The 22310-nt window shown below is 39.5% G+C and overlaps 1 protein-coding gene across 1 annotated transcript in view; it reads right to left on the bottom strand.

The window, feature by feature from the left end:
• Nucleotides 1-22310, bottom strand: part of vps41 (VPS41 subunit of HOPS complex) — a 177063-nt gene that overhangs the window by 2248 nt on the left and 152505 nt on the right. The window contains exons 22-28 of the mRNA XM_072571173.1: nucleotides 16291-16428; nucleotides 14448-14502; nucleotides 10101-10241; nucleotides 7602-7738; nucleotides 4839-4938; nucleotides 3173-3217; nucleotides 479-558 (exon numbers count right to left, since the gene is read on the bottom strand). Coding sequence (XP_072427274.1) covers nucleotides 479-558; nucleotides 3173-3217; nucleotides 4839-4938; nucleotides 7602-7738; nucleotides 10101-10241; nucleotides 14448-14502; nucleotides 16291-16428 — 696 coding nt within the window. The remainder of the gene's footprint in view (nucleotides 1-478; nucleotides 559-3172; nucleotides 3218-4838; nucleotides 4939-7601; nucleotides 7739-10100; nucleotides 10242-14447; nucleotides 14503-16290; nucleotides 16429-22310) is intronic.

Genomic DNA, 22310 nt, shown 5'->3' with positions numbered 1-22310 from the left:
ACTATTATTCCGTAGTTCTGGAATTTTGTTTTCTTCTCATGTTTGACATTTAGTTTCAAAATAAACTGTCTTGGAACCACTACGAACAATCATAATTAGTCAGGACTAACAGAAGGCGAGAAGGGTGTGCACTCAAATATGTAAAGTTGCCATAATCCCAGAGTAGCACACGGCTGCTCTCTCATTAGAGATAGACAACTGGTGGTGGTTTAACCTGAGGATCACCATGCTTCAAGGCAAGGATTGAGGTTGAGAAGACAGAATATTCATTGCAACCTCAACCAGTCTGGGAATTGAACCGCGTTTAGCATCCCTCTGCATTGCAAATCTGCCATCCAGCCAATTGAGCTAACCAGTCCCGAGGTTCAATTATGAAAGATCCACTAACAAAGCAAAATGCAGCAAAATGAGAAGCAACATTCCCAGAAATGATATGACTCTTATTATTCTATACAAATTGACGTGGCCAACAACATACCATGCCAGGAGTTGGAAGGCAATCCTTATGAAACATATGTCTGCAGTGGAAGACCACCACACTGAATGGTTTTGCAATGTCTAAAATGAGGAAGCACAAAAATATTACTGACAGAACCTACATTTTAAAAGGCACTGATATAAAGCAAAATATTACAGATGCAGGGAATCTTCTATAGAAATTGAAAATGCTGGGAATACTTGACAGACCAGACAGCATCTGTTGCCAAACAGTTATTATTCCAGTGGACAGAAACGAAAGCTAATTTGAAAAACTCTGAATAAACAAAACTGTTGAGTAACATATCCTGTTGCTGAATAATGTAAGTAGTTTACTGAATTTTACTTTGCATCCAAACTGCTTAAGAGTCATGCTAAAGAACTTTGTGCAGCTTAGAGTTACACGGTTGCAGTACATGCTGAAGGAATCACCCAGGAAATTGAATTTCTCATATTATGCTACCCGGCTGGTACCCTAGACCTCACCATAACTGGCACTTTGCAGATCCAACACCCTAACATCACACTTAGGTTATGAACTTATGGTTTGACAGCATCTGTCAAAGTGATTGTGTGGACCTTTATGTTTTGGAATAGAGCAGTTGACTGAAAAGGAGGCTTGGTGTGTCTTCCTCTGATAGTTCTATACTATGAAAGAATGTCTGAATGGAAACCACAAGAGCAATTTTGCCCTGACTGGAGATACGTTTTAAATCAGGATGTACATGTATATGGAAAGGCAAGGACTGATTAGGCATAGTCAACATGGCTTTGTGCGTGGGAAATCATGTCTCACAAACTTGATTGAGTTTTTTTGAAGAAGTAACAAAGAGGATTGATGAGGGCAGAACAGTAGATGTGATCGAGATGGACTTCAGTTAGGCGTTCGACAAGGTTTCCCATGGGAGACTGGTGAGCAAGTTAGATTCTCATGGAATACAGGGAGAACTCGGCATCTGGATACAGAAGTGGCTCAAAGGTAGAAGACAGAGGGTGGTGGTGGACGGTTGTTTTTCAGACTGGAGGCCTGTGACCAGTGGAGTGTCACAAGGATCAGTACTTTTCATCATTTATATGAATAATTTGAATGTGAGCATAAGAAGTATAGTTAGTAAGTTTGCTGAAGACACCAAAATTGGAGGCGTAGTGGACAGCTAAGATGGTTCTTTTGCCCGAAACATCGTTTTTCCTGCTCCATGGATACTGCCTGATCTGCTGTGCTTTTCCAGCACCACTCTAATCTAGAAGCGAAGAAGGTTACCTCAGATTACAACGGGATCTTGATCAGATAGGCCAATGGGCTGAGAAGTGACAGATGGAGTTTAATTTGGATAAACGTGAGGTGCTGCATTTTGGGAAAGCAAATCTTAGCAGGACTTATACACTTAACAGTAAGGTCCTCGGGAGTGTTGCTGAACAAAGAGACCTTGGAATGCAGGTTCATAGCTCCTTGAAAGTGGAATCACAGGTAGATAGGATAGTGAAGACATTTGGTATGCTTTCCTTTATTGGTCAGAGTATTGAGTACAGGAGTTGGGACGTCATGTTGCAGCTGTACAGGACATTGGTTAGGCCACTGTTGGAATATTGCGTGCAATTCTGGTCTCCTTCCTATCGGAAGGATGTTGTGAAACTTGAAAGGGTTCAGAAAAGATTCACAAGGATGTTGCCAGGGTTGGAGGATTTGAGCTATAGGGAGAGGCTGAACAGGCTGGGGCTGTTTTCCCTGGAGCATCAGAGGCTGAGGGGTGACCTTATAGAGGTTTATAAAATCATGAGGGGCATAGATAGGATAAATGGACAAAGTCTTTTTCCTGGAGTGGGTGAGTTCAGGACTATAGGGCATAGGTTTAGGGTGAGAAGGAAAAGATATGAAAGAGACCTAAGAGGCAACATTTTCACACAGAGAGTGGTACTTGTATGGAATGAGCTGCCAGAGGAGGTGGTGGAGACTAGTACAATTGCAACATTTAAAAGGCATTTAGATGGGTATATGAATAGGAAGGGTTTGGAGGGATATGGGGCATGTGCTGGCAGGAGGGACTAGATTGGGTTGGGATATCTGGTCAGCATGGATGAGTTGGATCGAAGAGTCTGTTTCCGTGCTGTACATCTCTACGATTCTATGAACCTGTTCGACAGATGTCATTACACACCTATGGAGCACATGGGACTTGAGCCCAGGCCTCCTAGCACAGGGGCAGAGACAGTACCACTACACCACAAGGGCCCTAAGGCCTGACTGAATCACTTCTCAGAAATGCAGAGCACCTGTTTTCCCTGATGGGTCTGAATGGCAATCTGACCCAATATTTGTCTCTGGTCTTGAGACATGTACCAGAATGAACAATTTAAACAGTTTAATTATTGTTCATTTGAATAAAAATGCATAGATTGACAAAGCTGTTTATTTACTACAATGGAAAGGGTTTTGGGTAAACAGTAAATTTTCCTTCCTGCTAAATTAAGAAGCGACTCAACACTAACATTATGCTTTGAACATTATATGATGAGAAGAAACGAAAGCTAATTTGAAAAACTCTGAATAAACAAAACTGCTGAGTAACATATCCTGTTGCTGAATAATGTAAGTAGTTTACTGAATTTTACTTTGCATCCAAACTGCTTAAGAGTCATGCTAAAGAACTTTGTGCAGCTTAGAGTTACATGGTTTCCTCTCCATCATGTTACATACCTGTGGGCAATATGGGAGAATGGCATGATTCACAAATATTCTCCTCTATAAAAAAAAAGTTCGTGATTATTACATATTCTGCTAGTGAGACATCATTTCCATCAAAGAAATCTGACCCAAGCCAGTCATTTTTGAAACAGCAGAAGGAAGCTATTTAGCCCATTTAGAAAGAGCTATCCCGTTAGACCCACATCCCTGCTCAAATATTACTGGGATAACAAATCAATACAAATGTCACCAAAGTCTCAAAATACATCCAAGAGAACATTCTGAGCTTGATGTAGCACACTTACAGAGAAAATATTGGTTCAGGGTTTAATGTTAGGAGGTGTCTAGATAGAGTGACGAGCAAAGATGATTTTCTGTTATCCGAAAGGTCAATATCCAGGGGACTTAGATTTAAAGTAATTGGTAAAGAGATTAGAGGAAAGTTGAGGCATAATGAATTAAATGATTCCCTTCTGTGCAGTAAACACTTCCAAGCTTCTCTGTATTTGGGTACTGCAATGTTTTTCTTTTTCGAAAAAGTATCCAATCCCGTTTCAAGCATTGTATTTCAGAAAAGTGTAAGTCTATCCACAAAAAGAAAACCCCTCTGGTTCTTTTGTCAGTCAAATCCATATCCTTCACTACCAACCCTTCTGCACTGGAGCAATTTCTTTTCTTTTACTCTATCAAAATCCTTCGTAATTTTGATGTCTATTTAATCAGTCCCAAAACCTTTCGATTGTAAAGAGTCAATCTCAACTTCTCTAATCTCTTAACCAAGTCCCAAAACCTTGGTTCCATTTTAGCAAATCTCCTTTGCAATCTCTTCAAACTCTGGCGGTGTTTCTAAATTGTGGTGCACAGAATTGTGGACACAATACTTCATTTGAGGTCTAACTGGTAGTTTATACAGGTTTAACATAACTTCCTTCCTTTGGCACTCTGCATCTATTTTAAAAACCCCTTTGACACACCACAACACCTTCAAAGAACAGAGCAAGTCTCTGATTCTGCAATCTTTTAAAATTTGTATCATTTTACTCATATTGTCCCTACTTCCTCTTCCAAAATGCATCACTTCACATGATAGAAAAAATATAAATTCTCATGTCTTTGCCCAATGCATTAGTCTATCTATTGCCCCTCTATTTGCTACTACTGTCCTTATTGTTTATAACATTCCAGTGTTGCGCCACCTGAAAACCTTGAAACTATGCCCGTTAAAACCAAATTCAGATTATTAAATATATCAAGAAGAACTGTGGTCCTAATACCAAATGCAGGCAAACTTCCAGTCTGCAGAACACCTTTATACCACTACTATGTGCTTTCCACCTTTCTATCTACACTCATTGGTCACAACTTAAAGACATTAAAACTAGAAAAGACTCTGAGAAAGGAAGCACTACAAAACCCACAAAAGCCCTTCACAAAACTAGGTTGCAAAACTTTACCGTTTGACCTTCATGCTTTCTCATTAGAGGTCCATTTTAACTTGCCTATGTTATTGAATGCTGAAAAAAGATGCTCAGTAAGAAAATATAATACTTCATGAAATTTATCTGTGGACAAACCAGAAATACTCAATATTGACCATCAACACAGTTTAAATTACGTTATACCACAGCAGAAGTGTAGCAATCACTATTTCATGGGTCAAAACAGAAGATTTACTCACCGTCAACACAAACACCTCTCAGCTGGGTTTTATGCATTTTTTTCAGCAACGTCAGACAATCAGAAACAATAATTTTTTTACATCCTTCTCGTAGCAAAATCTGAAAGAAAGGCAGTTCAACTGAATCAATAGCAACATAAATGTTCACGACTCAAGACCATCTTATGAAGTCGTCACCCAAGTGAGGTCGTGTGTGGACTTTTTTTTAGATTAGATTACTTTACAGTGTGGAAACAGGCCCTTCGGCCCAACAAGTCCACACCGACCCGCCAAAGCGCAACCCACCCATACCCCTACATTTACCCCTTACCTAACACTACGGACAGTTTAGCATGGCCAATTCACCTGACCTGCACATCTTTGGACTGTGGGAGGAAACCGGAGCACCCGGAGGAAACCCACGCAGACACGGGGAGAATGTGCAAACTCCACACAGTCAGTCGCCTGAGGCGGGAATTGAACCCGGGTCTCTGGCGCTGTGAGGCAGCAGTGCTAACCACTGTGCCACCGTGCCGACTGATGGTGCAAAGAGTGGGATGGTGTTACACTCTGGTCACTGAGCAAACTAATCACACAGCAACAACATAACTTGTATTTATATAGCATCCTATGTTCTTAAGGTACAAGGCCAAAATGCTTTTCAGTCAGTACCAGACTTCTGAGGTTAACAGAGAAGCCTGGCAGCTAGTTGCTCCCCTGAGACCTTCAATATCTAGTGGCAGATCTCTCTTCTAGTGATAAGTTGAACATTTTATGGTGCTATAAAAAGTAACATTATTAGGGGCACTGATTTTTAAGAACTGGGAATGATTGAGAACAGGGCCTGGCTTCAGAATATGCAAATAAACTAGTAGGAAATAGAAAAAGCAGACTGTAAGAGGATTTACAAGCATCTAAAAATGGAAAAACTATCTTAAAAAAGCTTTCCTTAGAGGATGAGACTAGGAAATTAATATTGGGAAACAAGGCAATGGCAGAGACTTTGAATAATTTGTACATGTTTTTATGGTAGAAGACAAAAAAAAACTTCACGCATAATAGAAAATTGAGGGACAGAAAGGAGGAGGATCTTAAAAAAAATTATCACTGAAAAAAATGTACTATGACAACTAATGGGACTAACAGATAACAAGTTTCTCAGCTCTGCTCCCTGCAGGGATAATTAGTTACAATCTTTGAAAATTCACTAGATTCTGGAAATGTTGCAGAAAATCTGAAACCTCAAAATTAACACACATTCAAAAAATGAGAAAGACAAAAAGCATATTGTCCAGTTATCTTAATATGACTTTGGAAACATATTATAGTCCATCATTTTAATAGCAATACCAAAGTTTTAAAAATCACAACAGTAAAGCAGAGTCAACTTGGATTTATAAAAGAAAAATGGTACAGGTATCTGACAAATTTATTAGCATATTTTGAGGATGCAACTATCAGCATGGAAAAAGGTAGGGTGAACATCTGTCCAGACTTTCCAGGACAGAACTATAATTTAGCTTTTTGCCTGGATCCATTCTCATATTGTTCCAAATGTCTTCTGTCTCTGCAGGCTCTGCCTACACTTGCATCAACCACAATAGGTCAGCGGTTGTTGCAGAGCTGTCTTGTAGGTGTCCAGTACCAAGCCAGCTTTATCAGAATTGCAGCAGACCCTCATCACACCACACATGTATCAGGAGAAGGGTACAGAGCTACAGTGGGATATAAGTAGGTTAAGTGATCAGACAAAAAAATTGGCAGATAGATTTTGAAGTGTGACAATGTGAGATTATCCACTTTAGCACCAAGAACAGAAATGCAAATTATTTAAATGGACAGACTGCAGGGTACTGCAGTACAGTGATCTAACTGCCATTTTAAATCAATCACAGAATGTTATCAGGCAGACAGAGCAAGTAATTATGAAGGCAAATCAAATGTTAGCCTTTATAGATAGTGGCATGGAATACATTTATAAGATTGTCATGCTACAACTGCATAGAGCTTTGGTGAGATCACACCTAGCATACAATGTATAGTTTTGGTGTCCTTACTTCAGGACAGGCATGATTGCATTGGATGCAGTTGACAGAAGGTTGATTCCTGGGATGAAGAGGTTGTCTTATGAGGAAGGTCAACCATGTTGGGCCTCTACTCACTACCGTTAGGAGAGTACGAGGTGGTCTTAATGAAACATATACGATTCTTGATATGCTGAAAAGTATATTGTGGAATCTATAACTATGCTGCAGAGTTTCAAAATAAGGATTCTCCCATTTAAGATGTGATGAGGAGAAATGTCTCCTCTCAGAGGCTTCTTTACCCTATACAATGGAGAAGGCTGTAAATATATTCAAGGTTGAATCTGACAAGATTTTTGGTCTTCAAGGGTTATAGGATTCGGCTGAGAGTGGAACTAAGGTCACAATCAGATGAATTCTGATCTTTTTGAATGTGTGAGCAGTTCTGAGGTGCCAAATGATCTATTTGTGTTCCTACTTCTTATGTAGAGTAAATACTAGATGATTGGTTACTCAACAAGGATGGATAACTTGAATTTAGAAAAAACTTGGGATAAAATCACCAGGAAACTTCTCTGCATCAAATACCTGAACTTCAGTAGAAGTCTAGTGCAAACCAGAAAGCATTGATGGCAAATGCCTTTTCATCCTGTTTGTCCAAGAAATCTACTGAAATTCAGCTGAACTTCCTTACAGGAAAGGAGGAGAACCCCGATGGAAATTCTATCCTTTTTCCTTCTGCCCTCTAACTGACACTGACCTGCAAGTTATAATCTTGAAGGATCTTCACTAATGAATCCCGCAGGTTAGGAATCTCCATACCTTCCTTTATTCGATAGATCAAGAGGATAGGATCAACATGGGTCCCAATATTGTTCAACAGCCCAGTTATAAATGCTGCAAGGGTGAAAGAGGAGTTCTTGTTAGTAGGCAGTTTCAGAGACTGGCCCAATGCCTTTATTTGTACACAAGCTAGCTGTACAGGTCATTCTGTTATAACACACGTTTCGGTAATGCGAATTGGCTGTAACACAATAGACGAATTGGGGACACTGTTTCTAAAGTGTGAATTTTTAAAATGTGCATTGGCTGTAATGTGATGACATCACCACCACTTTAAGCGTTGTTTCTAAAGCACCATTTTTCTATAATGCAGGGTTGCACAAGAATACAACCATTGCATAAAGGAAAACTACCTGTGGATCATTATCTTACCAAAACATCAACTGCTCAGATCCCACCTGATTCTGCAGGATATTAGAGCTTTCAAAATTATGAAAGATTATTGAAGACTGGTTTAAAAATCACAACTGTCTGGAACAATAACACACTTCCTATTTTTCTCAAATGTAGTTGAAGCAGGAACAGACACCAGCAATCAGCCAAAACAAAATCAGGTGCTGATTGTGATTCCAGCTGATGTTCATATGGACAAGTTCGACCCCAGAGTGAAAACTGGCTTGACAGTGGAAGTGTAAAATCCAACTATCCAACTATTATAAAATCATGGAGGTCAGTTACTGAACACATTCACAAGGGTCTGTGACTGTACTTTTAACACAAAGATTAAAAAAATTAATAAACAAGGAAAAGAAACTCTATTACACTTGACAAAAAGGTTGGATGGACTTCAAAATAAGCATCAGGAAAAGAATTCAAAATCACAATATTCCATCTGTCACAGCAATGTTCTTACAAACACCAAACCCACATGAAGATTCACCATCATCTCCAGAGTAAGGCTTCTTGCTCAGCTGAAACAGTTGCAGCTGGTTTCCAACTGGCAAATTCATGCACTTTCATTAGATGCTTTTCCTCAGCTGGCATTTCTCTAGGATAACTAAAATTAACTGCAAACTAGGCAAACTCTTAATTTAACTTCAGAGCACAACAAGTTCCCTCAACTCAGCTTTGAGCAATTATGTAGGATTTCCTACCATAGAACTTAACCTTCTTGCCTCAACCCTCCAGCTGATCAACTTCTGGATTTAGGACTGAATGTTGGACAAGCAAACAGGCGAACACAGCAACAATGGTCAAATCACAAGAGGTGCTGGAGATGTGGAGATGTCATTAACAGACGTGTACAAACTGACTCCATGTATTTGGATGATATCACCAAGAGACAGCATGTGAATGAGAAAGTGGAGGGGCCAAGGATTAATCTTTGGGGGACATCACAAGTGATGACACAGAGGAGGCTGAGAAGCCATTTGTGGAGATGCTCTGACTGTGATGTATAGGTAAGAATGGAATCAGGAAACACAGTCCCACTGGATTGACAATGGTGTAAGGCAATAGACGAGTATGATTAGCTGTTCCATAAGTTGCAGATGGTTTGGTAAAGACGAGGAGGGAAAGTACAACATGATTACAGTCTTAATAAATTTCAATTGCAAGTTTTTTAGGCTGTTTCAATGAAGTGTAAGGGTCAGAAACCAGATAAGTGGGGTTTAAATATGGAGTTATCTGAATAATGGGAAGGGATTTGGGAAGGACCATCTTTGAAGATTCGAGAATAAGGAGAGATTGGAGTTGCCAATGGATTGAGAGTATTTTTACTGAGGGGAGGATTCCATATACATTGCCAGCTAGCATTAGGAATTGGGATGTGAATTTCAGTGATCAGCTGTTTAGTGGAAATACAGTCAAAGGAGTATTGGGCAGGGGCAGGAGGAGGGATCATGGGTTGGTGACATGGAAAGGGAGCAAGTGAAATGGCAATATAGAGAATAATCTGCTTCTTAGATTTCCCCCTTGACCAAATGAGGAGATTTGGTTGGCTGGAAAGCGGAAGGGAAAGAAGGAAGACACCTGGTCTCAAAGTTAATGATGAAGAAGTCCAAGAGATCCTCGCATGTATTGTTGGAAGGGAGGAAGAAGGAATGAGGGAAAAGGGTTTAAGCATCAATGGAGGAGAAAACCAATCAGTTTCATCTACTCTGTTGGTGCTCCTTGAGTTCAGTATTGGCAGAAGGGAGGCTTGATGTTGTCCATCCAGATCTGATGGCTTAACCAGTTATGCACCATACACATCCCTTGGACTTGAAGGATAAAGGTGGAAACCACATCAACAGGGACATCAGAAGTAGAAGTAAAGGAGTAATTGTGCACTCCAACCTTTGCACAAGTGATAATGGAAGGCCCAAAGTTTGGGACTTTGAAATGGCCATTGTAATTGCTTAATAGGTTTGGCACACGGTTACAGTGAGTTGTTTGGTATCAGCAAACTGTCTAACTTTTCTGATGATTTACATACGTGGCTTGTCGATGGAATGCGAGATAAGATCCTCCCATAGCTCAGCATCATCTTGCTCCTTGGCAAACTCAATGGCCTTGTCTACATCTTGCAGTTCCTCAGTTATCATCTGTAGAGCACGCCGACTATTACCCATTCTACCTGGAGGAGAAAACACAGCATTAGACTTCAGTTGTGGAACGATGGAAACTTCAATTCCAAAATTATATCTCTTCTGCTTCATCAGAAATGACAGTAGAATACATTTGAAAACTTTTAACATTGGGAGAAGAATAAGAGATAGCAGATCAGTCTCCACTGATCCAAGGGTGTGGGATGACCATCTCTCTAACACAAGATATTCTGAGCATTCGTAAGCTTTTTCCCCATTTTAGTATCTACAGGCTTTTGCTACAAGAACAAGATATTTATAGCGGTCCTAAGCAATGGGCATTTTCACCTGTGCTTTAAGTTTTTAAAGAGTGTGTCCAATCAGATTCTTGAACTCTGCAACTCCAAAACAGTCAGTTAAATCTGTAGTTTCTCTGCGTCCAGAAACACAAAATGAATTCCAGTATCAATGTGAGATGGTGTGTTTGAAAGTGGAAATAAGGAGGTCCTACATTCCTGCAAAAATAAAAGTCTATGCAGCAAAGAACTGCAAAAGGCCCAAAGGTTACAGATTCATAAATCATTAGGATGACAACAAAAAACGCTGGAAATACTCAGCAGGTCTGGCAGGATCTTTAGAGACAGAGAATCAGATGTTTTAGGTTTCATCAGATGGTTGGCAGCGCTTGGGGGTGGACAAAAGTCTCATCACCAGCCAATTAACTGAGCAGGGCAGTTGTGTGGATAGGGGAGGAAAAGTTTCCATCACCAGTTTAACTTTGGTCCACATTATTATATGATCATGCAACACAGGAGCTGAAGTAGGGGATGCAGCCCATCAAATCTGCTCTGCCATTCAATAAGATCATGGCTGATCTGATCATCCTGAATTGCCTTCATGCCTGCTCCCCAAAACCCTTGTTCCCTTACTGATTAAAAATATATCTATCTCGGCCTTGAACATACTTAATGACTCAGCCTGAACAGCTCTGTGTGGTGCATGCTTAAGGACCCCAAATCCCTTTTTATTTCAGCTTTCTACAGTCTTTCTCCAGTTAAATAATATTCAGCCCTACTGCTCTCGTTCCCAAATTACAGAATGTCACATTATATTCCATCTTTCAACTTTTCCGCCGAATTTACTCAAGCTGTCTGTAGACCTTTTAAGTCATCTTCACTGCTTACCTTTTTGTGTCATCTGAAAATATTATAATAGCTCATTCACTTCCCTTACCTGCGTCGTTATCATTTCATAAATAATTGTAGTCCCAGCACTGATTCCTTTGGCACTCCATAAATGATAGATTGCTTTACCTGAAAATGTTCCCTTTAACCCAACTCTGTCTTCTATTTGTTAGCTAATCCTCTAACCACATTCAAATACTATCCCCAACACCATAGGCTCTTACCTTACTGCGAAGCCTTACATGTTGTACCTCACCAAATATCTTTTGGAAAGCCAAATATATTACATCTACTGGTTACCCCTTACCTCGCCTGCTTATTGGTTTCTGAGAACTCTAATAATTTTGTCAGGCATGATTTCCCCTTCACAAAACCATGCTGATACTGCTTGATCATATTCTGTATTTCTAAATGCTCTGCTATTACATCCTTTATAACAGACTAACAATTTCCCAATGACAGATATTGAGCTAACTGGCCTGTTGTTACCTATTTTTTGTCTCCTTGCTTTTTTGAACAAGTGCTTGCAAAACTAAATGGTCATGGAATCACTGGAGAAAGAGGGAGAAGAATTATACCAAAACTGAGAGCATACAACTGTCAGAAAACAACACAATAACGTGAGGCTCTTTTCTGGAAAAAATGAAATTACAAAGGGCAAACTAACAAAGAACTTTAAAATTATGAAGGGATTCCAGAGGGAGGTGTAGAGAAGATGCTTCTAATTGTGAAGAACACCAAAAATAAGGGCCATGAATGCAAAATAACTACTAATGTATCTTATAAAGTCAGAAGAAGCTCTTTTTTAAAATTTAGTTTGGTAAGAATGTGGAATTCCCAGCTCAAATTGATTGAGATGATTAGCATTAATACATTGAACAGGAAGTTAGACAAATATCCAAGGATCAAAGAATAGATGAGCATGTTGATATGGTGTGACAAAGTATGACAGAAGGGGGGCCGATACAAAGCAGAAGTACTGGTACAGACTGTTGGGCCAAACAGTCTGTTTCAATGCTGTAAATTACATGTAATTCTTCTAAAATACTGGCCACAGGTCTCATTGACTAGAATGCAGCATCAAGTAATCAAATTCTGAAAGAAGTAGTCTTTTACAGAATCAAGTTAGATAAAGGAGTCATCTGCAGACTTGTATCTTGGTCAGCCCAGTTCTCGGCCCTACTTTAGTGCTTCATTCTGTACCTGTATTCTCCTCGTCCCCATGGCTTGTGTATAGAAGAGTGTGTGCATTGTAAATCGTAAATCATCATACTTTGGTTTCACACATGAAGGTGAAACAAATTTACATAATTGCACCAAGTGCCTAATGTCTTTAATATGTTATAAACAATATTTACTTAATTGACTTCTATATGACTGGGGCAGTAATAAAGTATTTTACGGTGAATGAGCTACTTCTTGAAGCACAGCCTCTGTTGGTTGTATTGTAGGACACACTCTGGGTCCAATTCTCCATTTTTAGTGGAAATTGTGCTCAAGAATCTTTTATATTCCCTGACGTGCAGATGGGGTTTAATTTCTCAGGTGGAATAATGGCAAATCTTTACAGTGATGTGACTAAAATAGGTCACTATCTTTAATAAGTGACGACTGTGCATCTGGGTGGGGGTTGGTTTTGTAAGCTTTTTAGGATACTTAGGATAGGTTTTAGTGGCTCAGACATTCTTAGAATTTTACTCATTTTCAATCAAACAGTGAGAGTTTAGTCACTGCTTCCCCTTTCTGTGTATCTGCTCAGAATCTCTTATACTCCAATTGCTGCTGAGGAAGGTGAACCTTTATTCAGTCCAATATCAGTACGCCTAAGGCATAAAGAAATTTTTTTAAAAGTTCTGTGCCTTCCCGATGGACTGTCTAATAACAGGAGATGATAATTAACATTGCTAGGCTAAACATATATTCTCTTTGTGTACAGCAAAGTACTTTGTGCATCAATTATTTCACTCTGAACTCGAAGCATCATCACTTTATTTTGATCTTTTCCAGGAACAGTTAGCAAGTTGTGCATTTCTCTACTTTGAAACTATAACTTGAAAGGGTGCAGAAAAGATTTATAAAGATCTTTCTGGGATTGGAGGATTTGATCTATAGGGAGAGGCTGAATAGGCTGGGGCTAATTTTCCTGAGTATCAGAGGCTGAGGGGTGACCTTATAGAGGTTTAGAAAACATGAGGGGCATTGGATAAGGTGAATAGCCATAGCTCTCTTTTCCCAGGGTAGGGGACTCCAAAACTAGAGGGCATAGGTTTAAGGGGAAAGACGTAAAAGGGCTCTAAGGGGCAACTTTTTCACACAGGATGTGGTCCATGTATGAGATGAGCTGCCATTAGCAGTAGTTGAGGCAGGTACAACATTTAAAAGACATTTGGATAGGTCCATGAATAGGAAGGGTTTTGACGGATATGGGCCAAATGCTGACAAATGGGACTAGATTAATTTAGGATATCTGGTCAGCATGGAGGAGTTGGACCAAAGGGTCTGTTTTCGTGCTGTATAACTCTATGACGCTTGCTGCTAATGTGGAGATAAGAACAGCAGAGGGCAGTGTTTGTCATAAAGTAAGACATAACCAAAAAAGAATTACATTCCAGGATTAGAGGAAGAAAAGCACTTTTCTCCCAAAATAAGACAGCCAAAAATACTTTACCTTTTGGATAAAAATTACAATGAGCTATCATGATATCATTACCATTTTACCAGCTTTTGAGGTACTCTTGCAGAACTGAATCGCATTAATAGTTTATTTTCATAATAATACTGGAAATGTGTCACAATACTGGTTTTACATCTGGGCTTATCATACAGACTTTAATTATTTTGTATCATGTAACATTTCAGTAAAGTTTCAAACAACTTGGCAGTAAGGGTTGAGATGGACTACAATGATTTCTGTATCTCGGATGCAATATGAAACACATTCTATTGGACTTGGCTTCTCATTATAAATTGATGCCTCTTCAAATAAGTGTATCAGCCTGGAGTGACACTGCTAAGTTTAGAGCGTGCTCCTACAGCTCACAAAGGTGTGTTCAATAACAGATATGTTCTTACTCAAGAGAAAAACTGTCTCTTCGACAAAGTTCCGCTGCTGACAAATTTCAAGTGCCTGTGGGAGAAAGAAGGATTAAATCAGTTGTCATGTCACTTCTCAGTAGTTCAGCTTTACACCTTCTCCCTCTGGGAAGGTTTGGGAAGTCTCTGGGAAGTTGGACAGGTCTGTATTTTACATCGTTTTACCATTGAGTTCAAAGACAATATTTGTTTCCCAGGAAGATTTGAATCCGGGAATATGTTTCACAAAGAAAGCAAATCAGATCTCGAATCCTCTTTACATTTACTTGAAGGATGCTCAGCTGATGAAACTCTTCAGCAGGAACTTTAAGTAATGGCATGCAAGACAGCTGGGGTGAAATCATTCTCAGATGGTAGCAGAAAACGCCATCAGGGAGTCACAATCAGTCTCACCCCTTTTTCTTTATGGAGTGATAATTATTTCCCACGTTCAATTTTATCTTAATTGCTTCTCTAACTTGAATTGTTAGCCCCAATATTATCCTAATTTTCAATCCTGATGCTCCTATTTTATTATTTGTTTTCCAAGATTTCCAGTTCTCTGGGTGTAATAGGGCTGACTAAAAGCTTGGCAAAGTAATGGGTTTTAAGAAGGGACTTCTGAAAAAGGAGCTAGTGGAGACATTGAGTAATTTATTCCAAATAATTATTACACTATTTACTGCCTTTATCTTTAAATTAATTTAGATGTAAAGCTGTTGGGAGCACAGGACCACTTGACAGAGAAACAACAAAACCAGCAATAGCAGGAGAAAAACTAAGGACAGACATTATGACAGAGCCTATCCTTTCCATAACCTGACTAACAACTTTTAAATGAACATTTTGAATTGTATTTGGAGTGCAGTATTGCCCAAGGAGATAGAGCAAGTATAACAAGGCATTATAATCACAACCAGGCAATACTTCATACCACTAAAGTGCAGAATGAATTGGTTGGTTCTTTCCACACAAGCCGTTCGGCAAACTTGCTCCAGCTGGCCAGCTGCTATGTGGAGTCCAAGTTGAATTCAATCCCAAGTCACTGAATGGAAAGGGTATCACCACTCCCAATACACCAGTCACTCCCATCACTGCAGTGGTCAAATTAGTAAAAGTACTACTTTAGAAGAAAATTCAAAATGCCAAAGGCAATCAACTGCTTTTTCTTTAACTAGGCATTTGCTTTGATCTCTACAAATCAGCATCATGTGCATATGACATACACCAGGGTAACAGCATTAGTCTAATAGGCTCCTCTGAATATTTACAAGTTTGAATAAATATTTTCTTCATACTGAAAGTGAAACTATAAAATTACAAACATGCACTAAAAAGATTATGTGCTCTCTTATTGCTGCTCAATTTCAAATAGAGGGCATTTAGATTATGAAGGGGTTTGATGGACTGGAAGATAAGAAATTGCTTCTATTGCTGGGTGAATCCAAATCAAGTTTGTATAAATACGGACAGCAACAAGCAGAAACAATTAAAAATTTAAAAGAATATCTTTACGCAGACAGTCATGAGAATTGTAAACCTACGAAACATGGTGTGGTTAAGGCAGAGGTTATTTGTGCAAATAAAGACTGCATGTGAAGGGAGAAGAGAATCGGGGGGGGTATGGGAGTACAGTGAGAAGAGGAAATTAGAATAAATGAGTGTCAAGCACACTGTAAACATTTGGACAGATCAGCTGCACTGAATGGGCTGTCGATTTAATACAATATAGTTCTCTTGAATATGCTTTGAAAGAATTGAACTCCTTGCATTGTACAGTGATAGTCATTCGAGAATAGCAGCATTATTGAGACACATAAGAGAGCTACTAAAACCAATTTACTTTTTCCAGTGGACAATGGGTGCTGTCTCTCAAGAAGGGTAACAGATTTGGCCGATCATACTCAGCATAGAGGCTGATCTGTCGTTCATGGAACTTCTGTCCTTTATGGTGATCTCGCTTGAACAGGTTATGCAAATACTGTTTAAAAGAAAGAACAGAGCAGGGGTTATAACACAACTGTGTAGCATGCTGTATATAAACGTCAAAATAAAATTTAATGGAATTGACATTCATAAATCTTTACATAATTATACCTTTCACATGACAATGTTAATAAAACAGATCCTAATAAAATACACTCAGGCACATCCTCCAACAGAACTGGATTCTTAAATCTGGAACCCATTTGAGGGGGTGTGCTGGCGTGCAGCAGCAATGATGTAAGTAAGCAACCAACGCACTGAAGTATTTACTCTTTGGAAATTTAAAGTACATTACTCTTCTAATACGGATTTAAACTTTTTGATATTGAAAGAAATAATTAAAATTGGATTATGATAGAAGCTAAGTCAAATAAATACCAACTCTAAGAAGCTTTTCTGAACTGTTCTGTCTGCACATGGATTTTAGAAGATGCTGTGTAACGAAAATGAATGCTGATGGCTTTTTTGTCATTGCCATTACAGAATCTGACCTCTGATTGTGCTGCTATTACGACAACATATTCAACAAATAACAGTCCTGATATCTACAGTAAAGTGACGTGTAGGAATAATGTAGAATAAGTCGTAAAACAATGTCTCATGTGCAAACCACCATTTTCATGCAACACTGAAAAAGCCAGGGACAACAGCTTTATTTTGTAAGTTTAAAAATGAAATAACCTGCCTTCAAGAAGCAAGCTAAAGCCTGCAATGTATTCTTTAAATGGTTAAGTTGTTGAACACTTCAAATCATGGCTTTATCTGCCATTACAGACCCCAGTAAGGTATTCAAAGAGCAATAGTGGAGTCCTCTGTAACCTGTCTAGTACTGACACCTTCACCACCACAGTGAAAAATAGATTAATTCACCTCAATGACATTTGTAAAATCTTCAGTAATATAAAATGCTGTCACACTAGCCTAGGTAAGATAGGGTTTAGCATTTCATTTGAAAGACAATGCCTCTGGAATGAGGCCTGGGCCCCCACCCTTCTGAACAAAGGCCAAAGGACCAGCATGAAACGATGACGTCGTGGGCGGCATGGTGGCATAGTGGTTAGCACTGCTGCCTCACAGCGCCAGAGACCCGGGTTCATTTTCGCCTCAGGCGACTGACTGTGTGGAGTTTGCACATTCTCCCCGTGTCTGCGTGGGTTTCCTCCGGGTGCTCCGGTTTCCTCCCACAGTCCAAAGATGTACAGGTCAGGTGAATTGGCCATGCTAAATTGCCCGTAGTGTTAGGTAAGGGGCAAACGTAGGGGTATGGGTGGGTTGTGCTTCAGCGGGGCGGTGTGGACTTGTTGGGCCAAAGGGACTGTTTCCACACTGTAATGGAATCTAATCTAATGTAAACCTCATATGCCTTGGAGTATGGGACAATTAAACTCATGTTTCATGAGCAGAAATCCTTCTCCAATGTCCATTTTTTAAAAGAAACTCAGTTTCTTGACAGGTACTTTAAACAGTCATGACACAAAAGCAAGCCATCCACAGTTTGTATAACAAGGCACTGAAAACCTTGGGACAGAGCTCTCATTTTGGGTACAATCAGTGATCCAGCTGCAAAATAAGGTTAATTTACTTTAGTTTTCCAAAAACTATCATAAACTAGTTTGCACTGCTCTGAAGGGAAAATATATTATAAATCAGTACAATTGAACATAACCTTGTGCTGATCTTTCAAAAAAAAAGCTAAAAGATTCTTTGATACACTGGAAACTTGGTGTAGTTTAATTCATATGGCTGAAAATGGAATTATAGCCAAAAAACAAGCATTTAAATTTGCGTCCAGCCCAACACCTGCGAGGAACCTGTTTTTAATAACAGAGTGTTTCTGATAATTGCACTCTTGTATAAAGTCATTTTCAATAAAGATTAATTTGATCTGGGCCAGTACTGAGACTTGAGCAAAATTCAAGCGTGGTTCTTTTAACTGGCACAAAAGATTGTAGATACTTAATTTACAGTGAAACCAATCAGTGTGAGAAAATTCTTGTGTTGGTATGGCAATTTCTGATGACCTTCACTGAAATTCAAATGGAAGTTAAATGGAAACCTCAAGTCTCTAAGTTTATAATGTGCATTATAGTGATGTTAAGACTCTTATTTTAATCTGAGGTGTTCATACTGCACCTGACACTGATCAATGTGAGGATTGGTGGTTAACCGTAATTATAAACTTCCTTAAACCATATGTCAAAAATGTGTTGCTAGAAAGGTGCAGCAGGTCAGGCAGCATTCAAGGAGCAGGAGAATCGACGTTTCGGGCATGAGCCCTTCTTCGGGCTCATGCCCGAAACATCGATTCTCCTGTTCCTTGGATGCTGCCTGACCTGCTGCGCTTTTCCAGCAACACATTTTCGGCTCTGATCTCCAGCATCTGCAGTCCTCACTTAAACCATATGTCCTCAGCATCATAATAATGTTCATCTTCACCTCTAGCTATTCTGTGCAACATATTTACAGTTACCATGTGAAATTAGCTAGACGGCCTATTTGGAGATCAATTTTTTGAGTCCAACACAGAGCTTCAATCCAGACATGTGAACAGCACAACAGAGAAAGCAACATCCATAACTAATAATCACACAACCTCCTCTCTTCTATTTTTTCTGCTTAAAACATTTATCCAATTTTATCCTGAAAAATGGAATGCGGTCTAGCTCAACCACTATCTATGACAAAGCATTCCATGGTTCAGCAATGCTGTGTACTGTGTAAAGACATGTTGCCTAACCCACCCTCAATGACAGTTTTAAACTGATCATCCCTCGTCTCTAACTCTCTTACTGGAGACAGCATTCCTTCCCTACATCTTCCTTTCAAAATTGCTCACAATTTAAAATCTCCTCTGAGTTTTCCCTGCTCGAGTTGAAACATTACCATTATCTCAAGTCTCCTTTCATGACGATGGATTGAATAGCATCTTTCGTCTTGTGCCCAAGATCAGTTTTTCCTGTGTCACCCGGTTGTTTGTATTAACAAAAATATGCTGGATTGCAACACTGCTGGTAAATAGGAACATCTTACTAAGTTTCATGGGAAATTGCACACCAGCAGTATTTATGAAACAGATGAAATAGTCACTTCTTACTTTGAATAGACTGGAAATCAATAGGCTTGTCTTTTTGTTACAAGCTTTGAAAATTGATAGAGAAACCTTCCTGAAACATGCAATAGTAAAATAAATTCTTTTGTTACAATACAAGTTTTTAATCATTGAGACACAAGCTAATCATTACGCAACTAATCATCTGATGACAAACTCTAGGTTTGCAAATCACAGTAAAACCAATTAGACCAACCAGCACAAGGCTGGACAGTTGCTCTGTATTATGGCCAAGGCTCAACACATCATGATATGTGACTGGTTCAGTAGAATGGGATTTAGGTGACACAAATCTCATTGGAATTATAGGAACAGGAATAGGTCATTTAGCTCCTCAGGTTTCCCTCAAATTCAATCAGATCATGGCTTACATTGCTTGCTTTGATTTAATATCCCTGATACTCCTCCAAATCATTTTTACATAAAATACACAGCCTTTGGGGAAAGGGAGTTGTGTAAAAGTTGTGAGTGCCTTTGCTAATTTGTCATTATTTGTATTTTATCCTGTTTTGGTTGGAACTGTGAACAGTGAATAGTGACCTAAAGGTGACTTTTGAATTCCTGCGTTAAAACAAAAACAGACCAAACAAACCTTTGTTAATTCATGAAACCAAGCATGGAAATTAAATACAGGTTGGTTCCTGAAAGGTGCTGCAGATGCTTCATCACCAGGGAAGAGCATTATTTTGAAACAGATAGCAGAAGTTGGCTATTAACAAAGGCAACACCTCAGAATTGGTTCCAGCAAGTCTGGAAAATACCTTATGCTGTGCACCATTAGGGTCAAGTTTGAGGGCCTTTGAAGGTTTTAATTTCACTGTGTTGCAAATATAGAAGTAGAAAAAGTAATTTGCTTCAGGAGTCTGTCTTCACGTCGTAACAAAGTGCTTCCTGACTTGCCTACTGTGTGATCTCGCTTCAATTGTAAGATCATGTTTCCTTATTCTTCCAGCAAAAGAAATTGTATCTTTTTGTCGATCCTACAAAATCCCTTTAATATTTTAGTTACCTGGATGTGATGAGCATCAAACTCTTAAAATCGCAGGAATACATGGCAATTTTTCTGCAATCTACCCTCACAATGTAAACCCATTGATATCATGTTGGTGAATTGCACCACACATCTTCAAGGTCAATCTATCCTCACTGCAAAATAAATCCCAAAGATAACTGCATTCTCTTTATTTTTGTGTTGAATTTCTCTTTTTCTATAAAAAAGGACCAACATTGCCGGTCTCATAAAATGGTTGAGGCTGACCACATCTTCAAAAGCTTCTAAACCCCCAACATTGTATTGAAATGCCACCTAAAACTAACACAAAGGGGCTGGAGATGAACTGTCTGCTCCAGTAAGCTCTGGACAAAGATAAACATTCAGACATATTATGCTAAAGTAAGAGCTAATGCATTTAGTCATCTCATCACTTCACAATGGAAATTCTAATTGTCGAATCCTTACAGTGTGGAAGCTTGGCCCATTGAGTCCATACCAACCCTCTGAAGAGCATCCCATCCAAACCAACTCCCCTACCCTATCTGCATTTCCCATGGTTAATCCACCTAGCCTGTATATCCCTGGACACTATGTGCAATTTACCATGGCCAATCCATGGTAAATATCTGTACATCTTTGGACTGTGGGAGGAAACCAGATCATCCAAAGGAAACCCTCATAGACATAGGGAGAATGTGCAATCACCACACCGAGGGTGGAATCAAATCTAGGTCTCTGGCACTGCGAGGCAGCAGCGCTAACTGATGAGCCATTGTGCCGGCTCCCCCGAATGAGAGGGTAAAACAACACTTAGCGTAATGACCTTATAATTAGCTCAACAAGATGGAGCATCAGCATGCAAAATGCCTGCAGTCATCATATGACTGAAATGGAAGCCGTTTGAATCACTTACATTTATAATTCTGGGCTTCTAAGTCAGTTGCTGCTTGACCTTCAGAAGAAAATTAGGAGGTTGATTCAGCAGCATGCCTCAGACTCTCCATCTCAAACAAGTTACTGGCTGGAAAATGCCCACCTTTGTCTGCAAGAAGGCAACCAACTGGGTCCAGCACACAGCTGAAACCATTACTAGCCACGACCTCTAGGAAGTCGTCACACATGTGAAGTGATTTTTAAATAAAAATGTTTTGGATTTACCAAGCCTTGTAATTTATTACTGATCTTCTCTCCTGTTTCTAGCTTACCAAATTGTTTTGACCCTTTGCAATTCGCCTACCGGCAGAAGAGGTCCACGGCAGATGCCTTCTTTCATAGCCCTATACTCTTCCTTGGAACACATGGATAACAACGAAACATAGTTGGACTCCTCCTTATTGACTACAGTTCTGCCTTCAACAACATAATTCCAAAACAAACTCATCTCTAAACTCCGAGACCCAAGTCTTGGCTCCTGCCTCTATAACTAGATCCTCGACTTTCTGACCCACAGATGGTAAACATTTAGAAAAGTGACAAAACCTTGTCCACCATAATCCTCAACACCCGCAAGGCTGTGTACTCAGACGGTGTGGTCAAATTCCACCTCGACTCCATTTACAAGTTTGCTGATGACACCATCATTGTGGGGCAGATCTCAAACAATGAACAGACAAAATACAAGAGAGAGACTGAGTACTTAATGGCATGGTGTAATAATAATAATCTCTCCATCAAAGTCAACAAAACAAAGAAGCTGGTCATTGACTTCAGGAAGCAGAGTGGAGGGCATGCTCTTGCCTACATCAGTGGTGCTGAGGTGGAGATTGTCGAGAGC

The sequence above is a fragment of the Chiloscyllium punctatum genome, chromosome 5 (genome assembly GCF_047496795.1).
Source record: "Chiloscyllium punctatum isolate Juve2018m chromosome 5, sChiPun1.3, whole genome shotgun sequence".
Lineage (NCBI taxonomy): Eukaryota > Metazoa > Chordata > Chondrichthyes > Orectolobiformes > Hemiscylliidae > Chiloscyllium > Chiloscyllium punctatum.
This window is presented reverse-complemented; position numbering and strand designations above follow the sequence as displayed.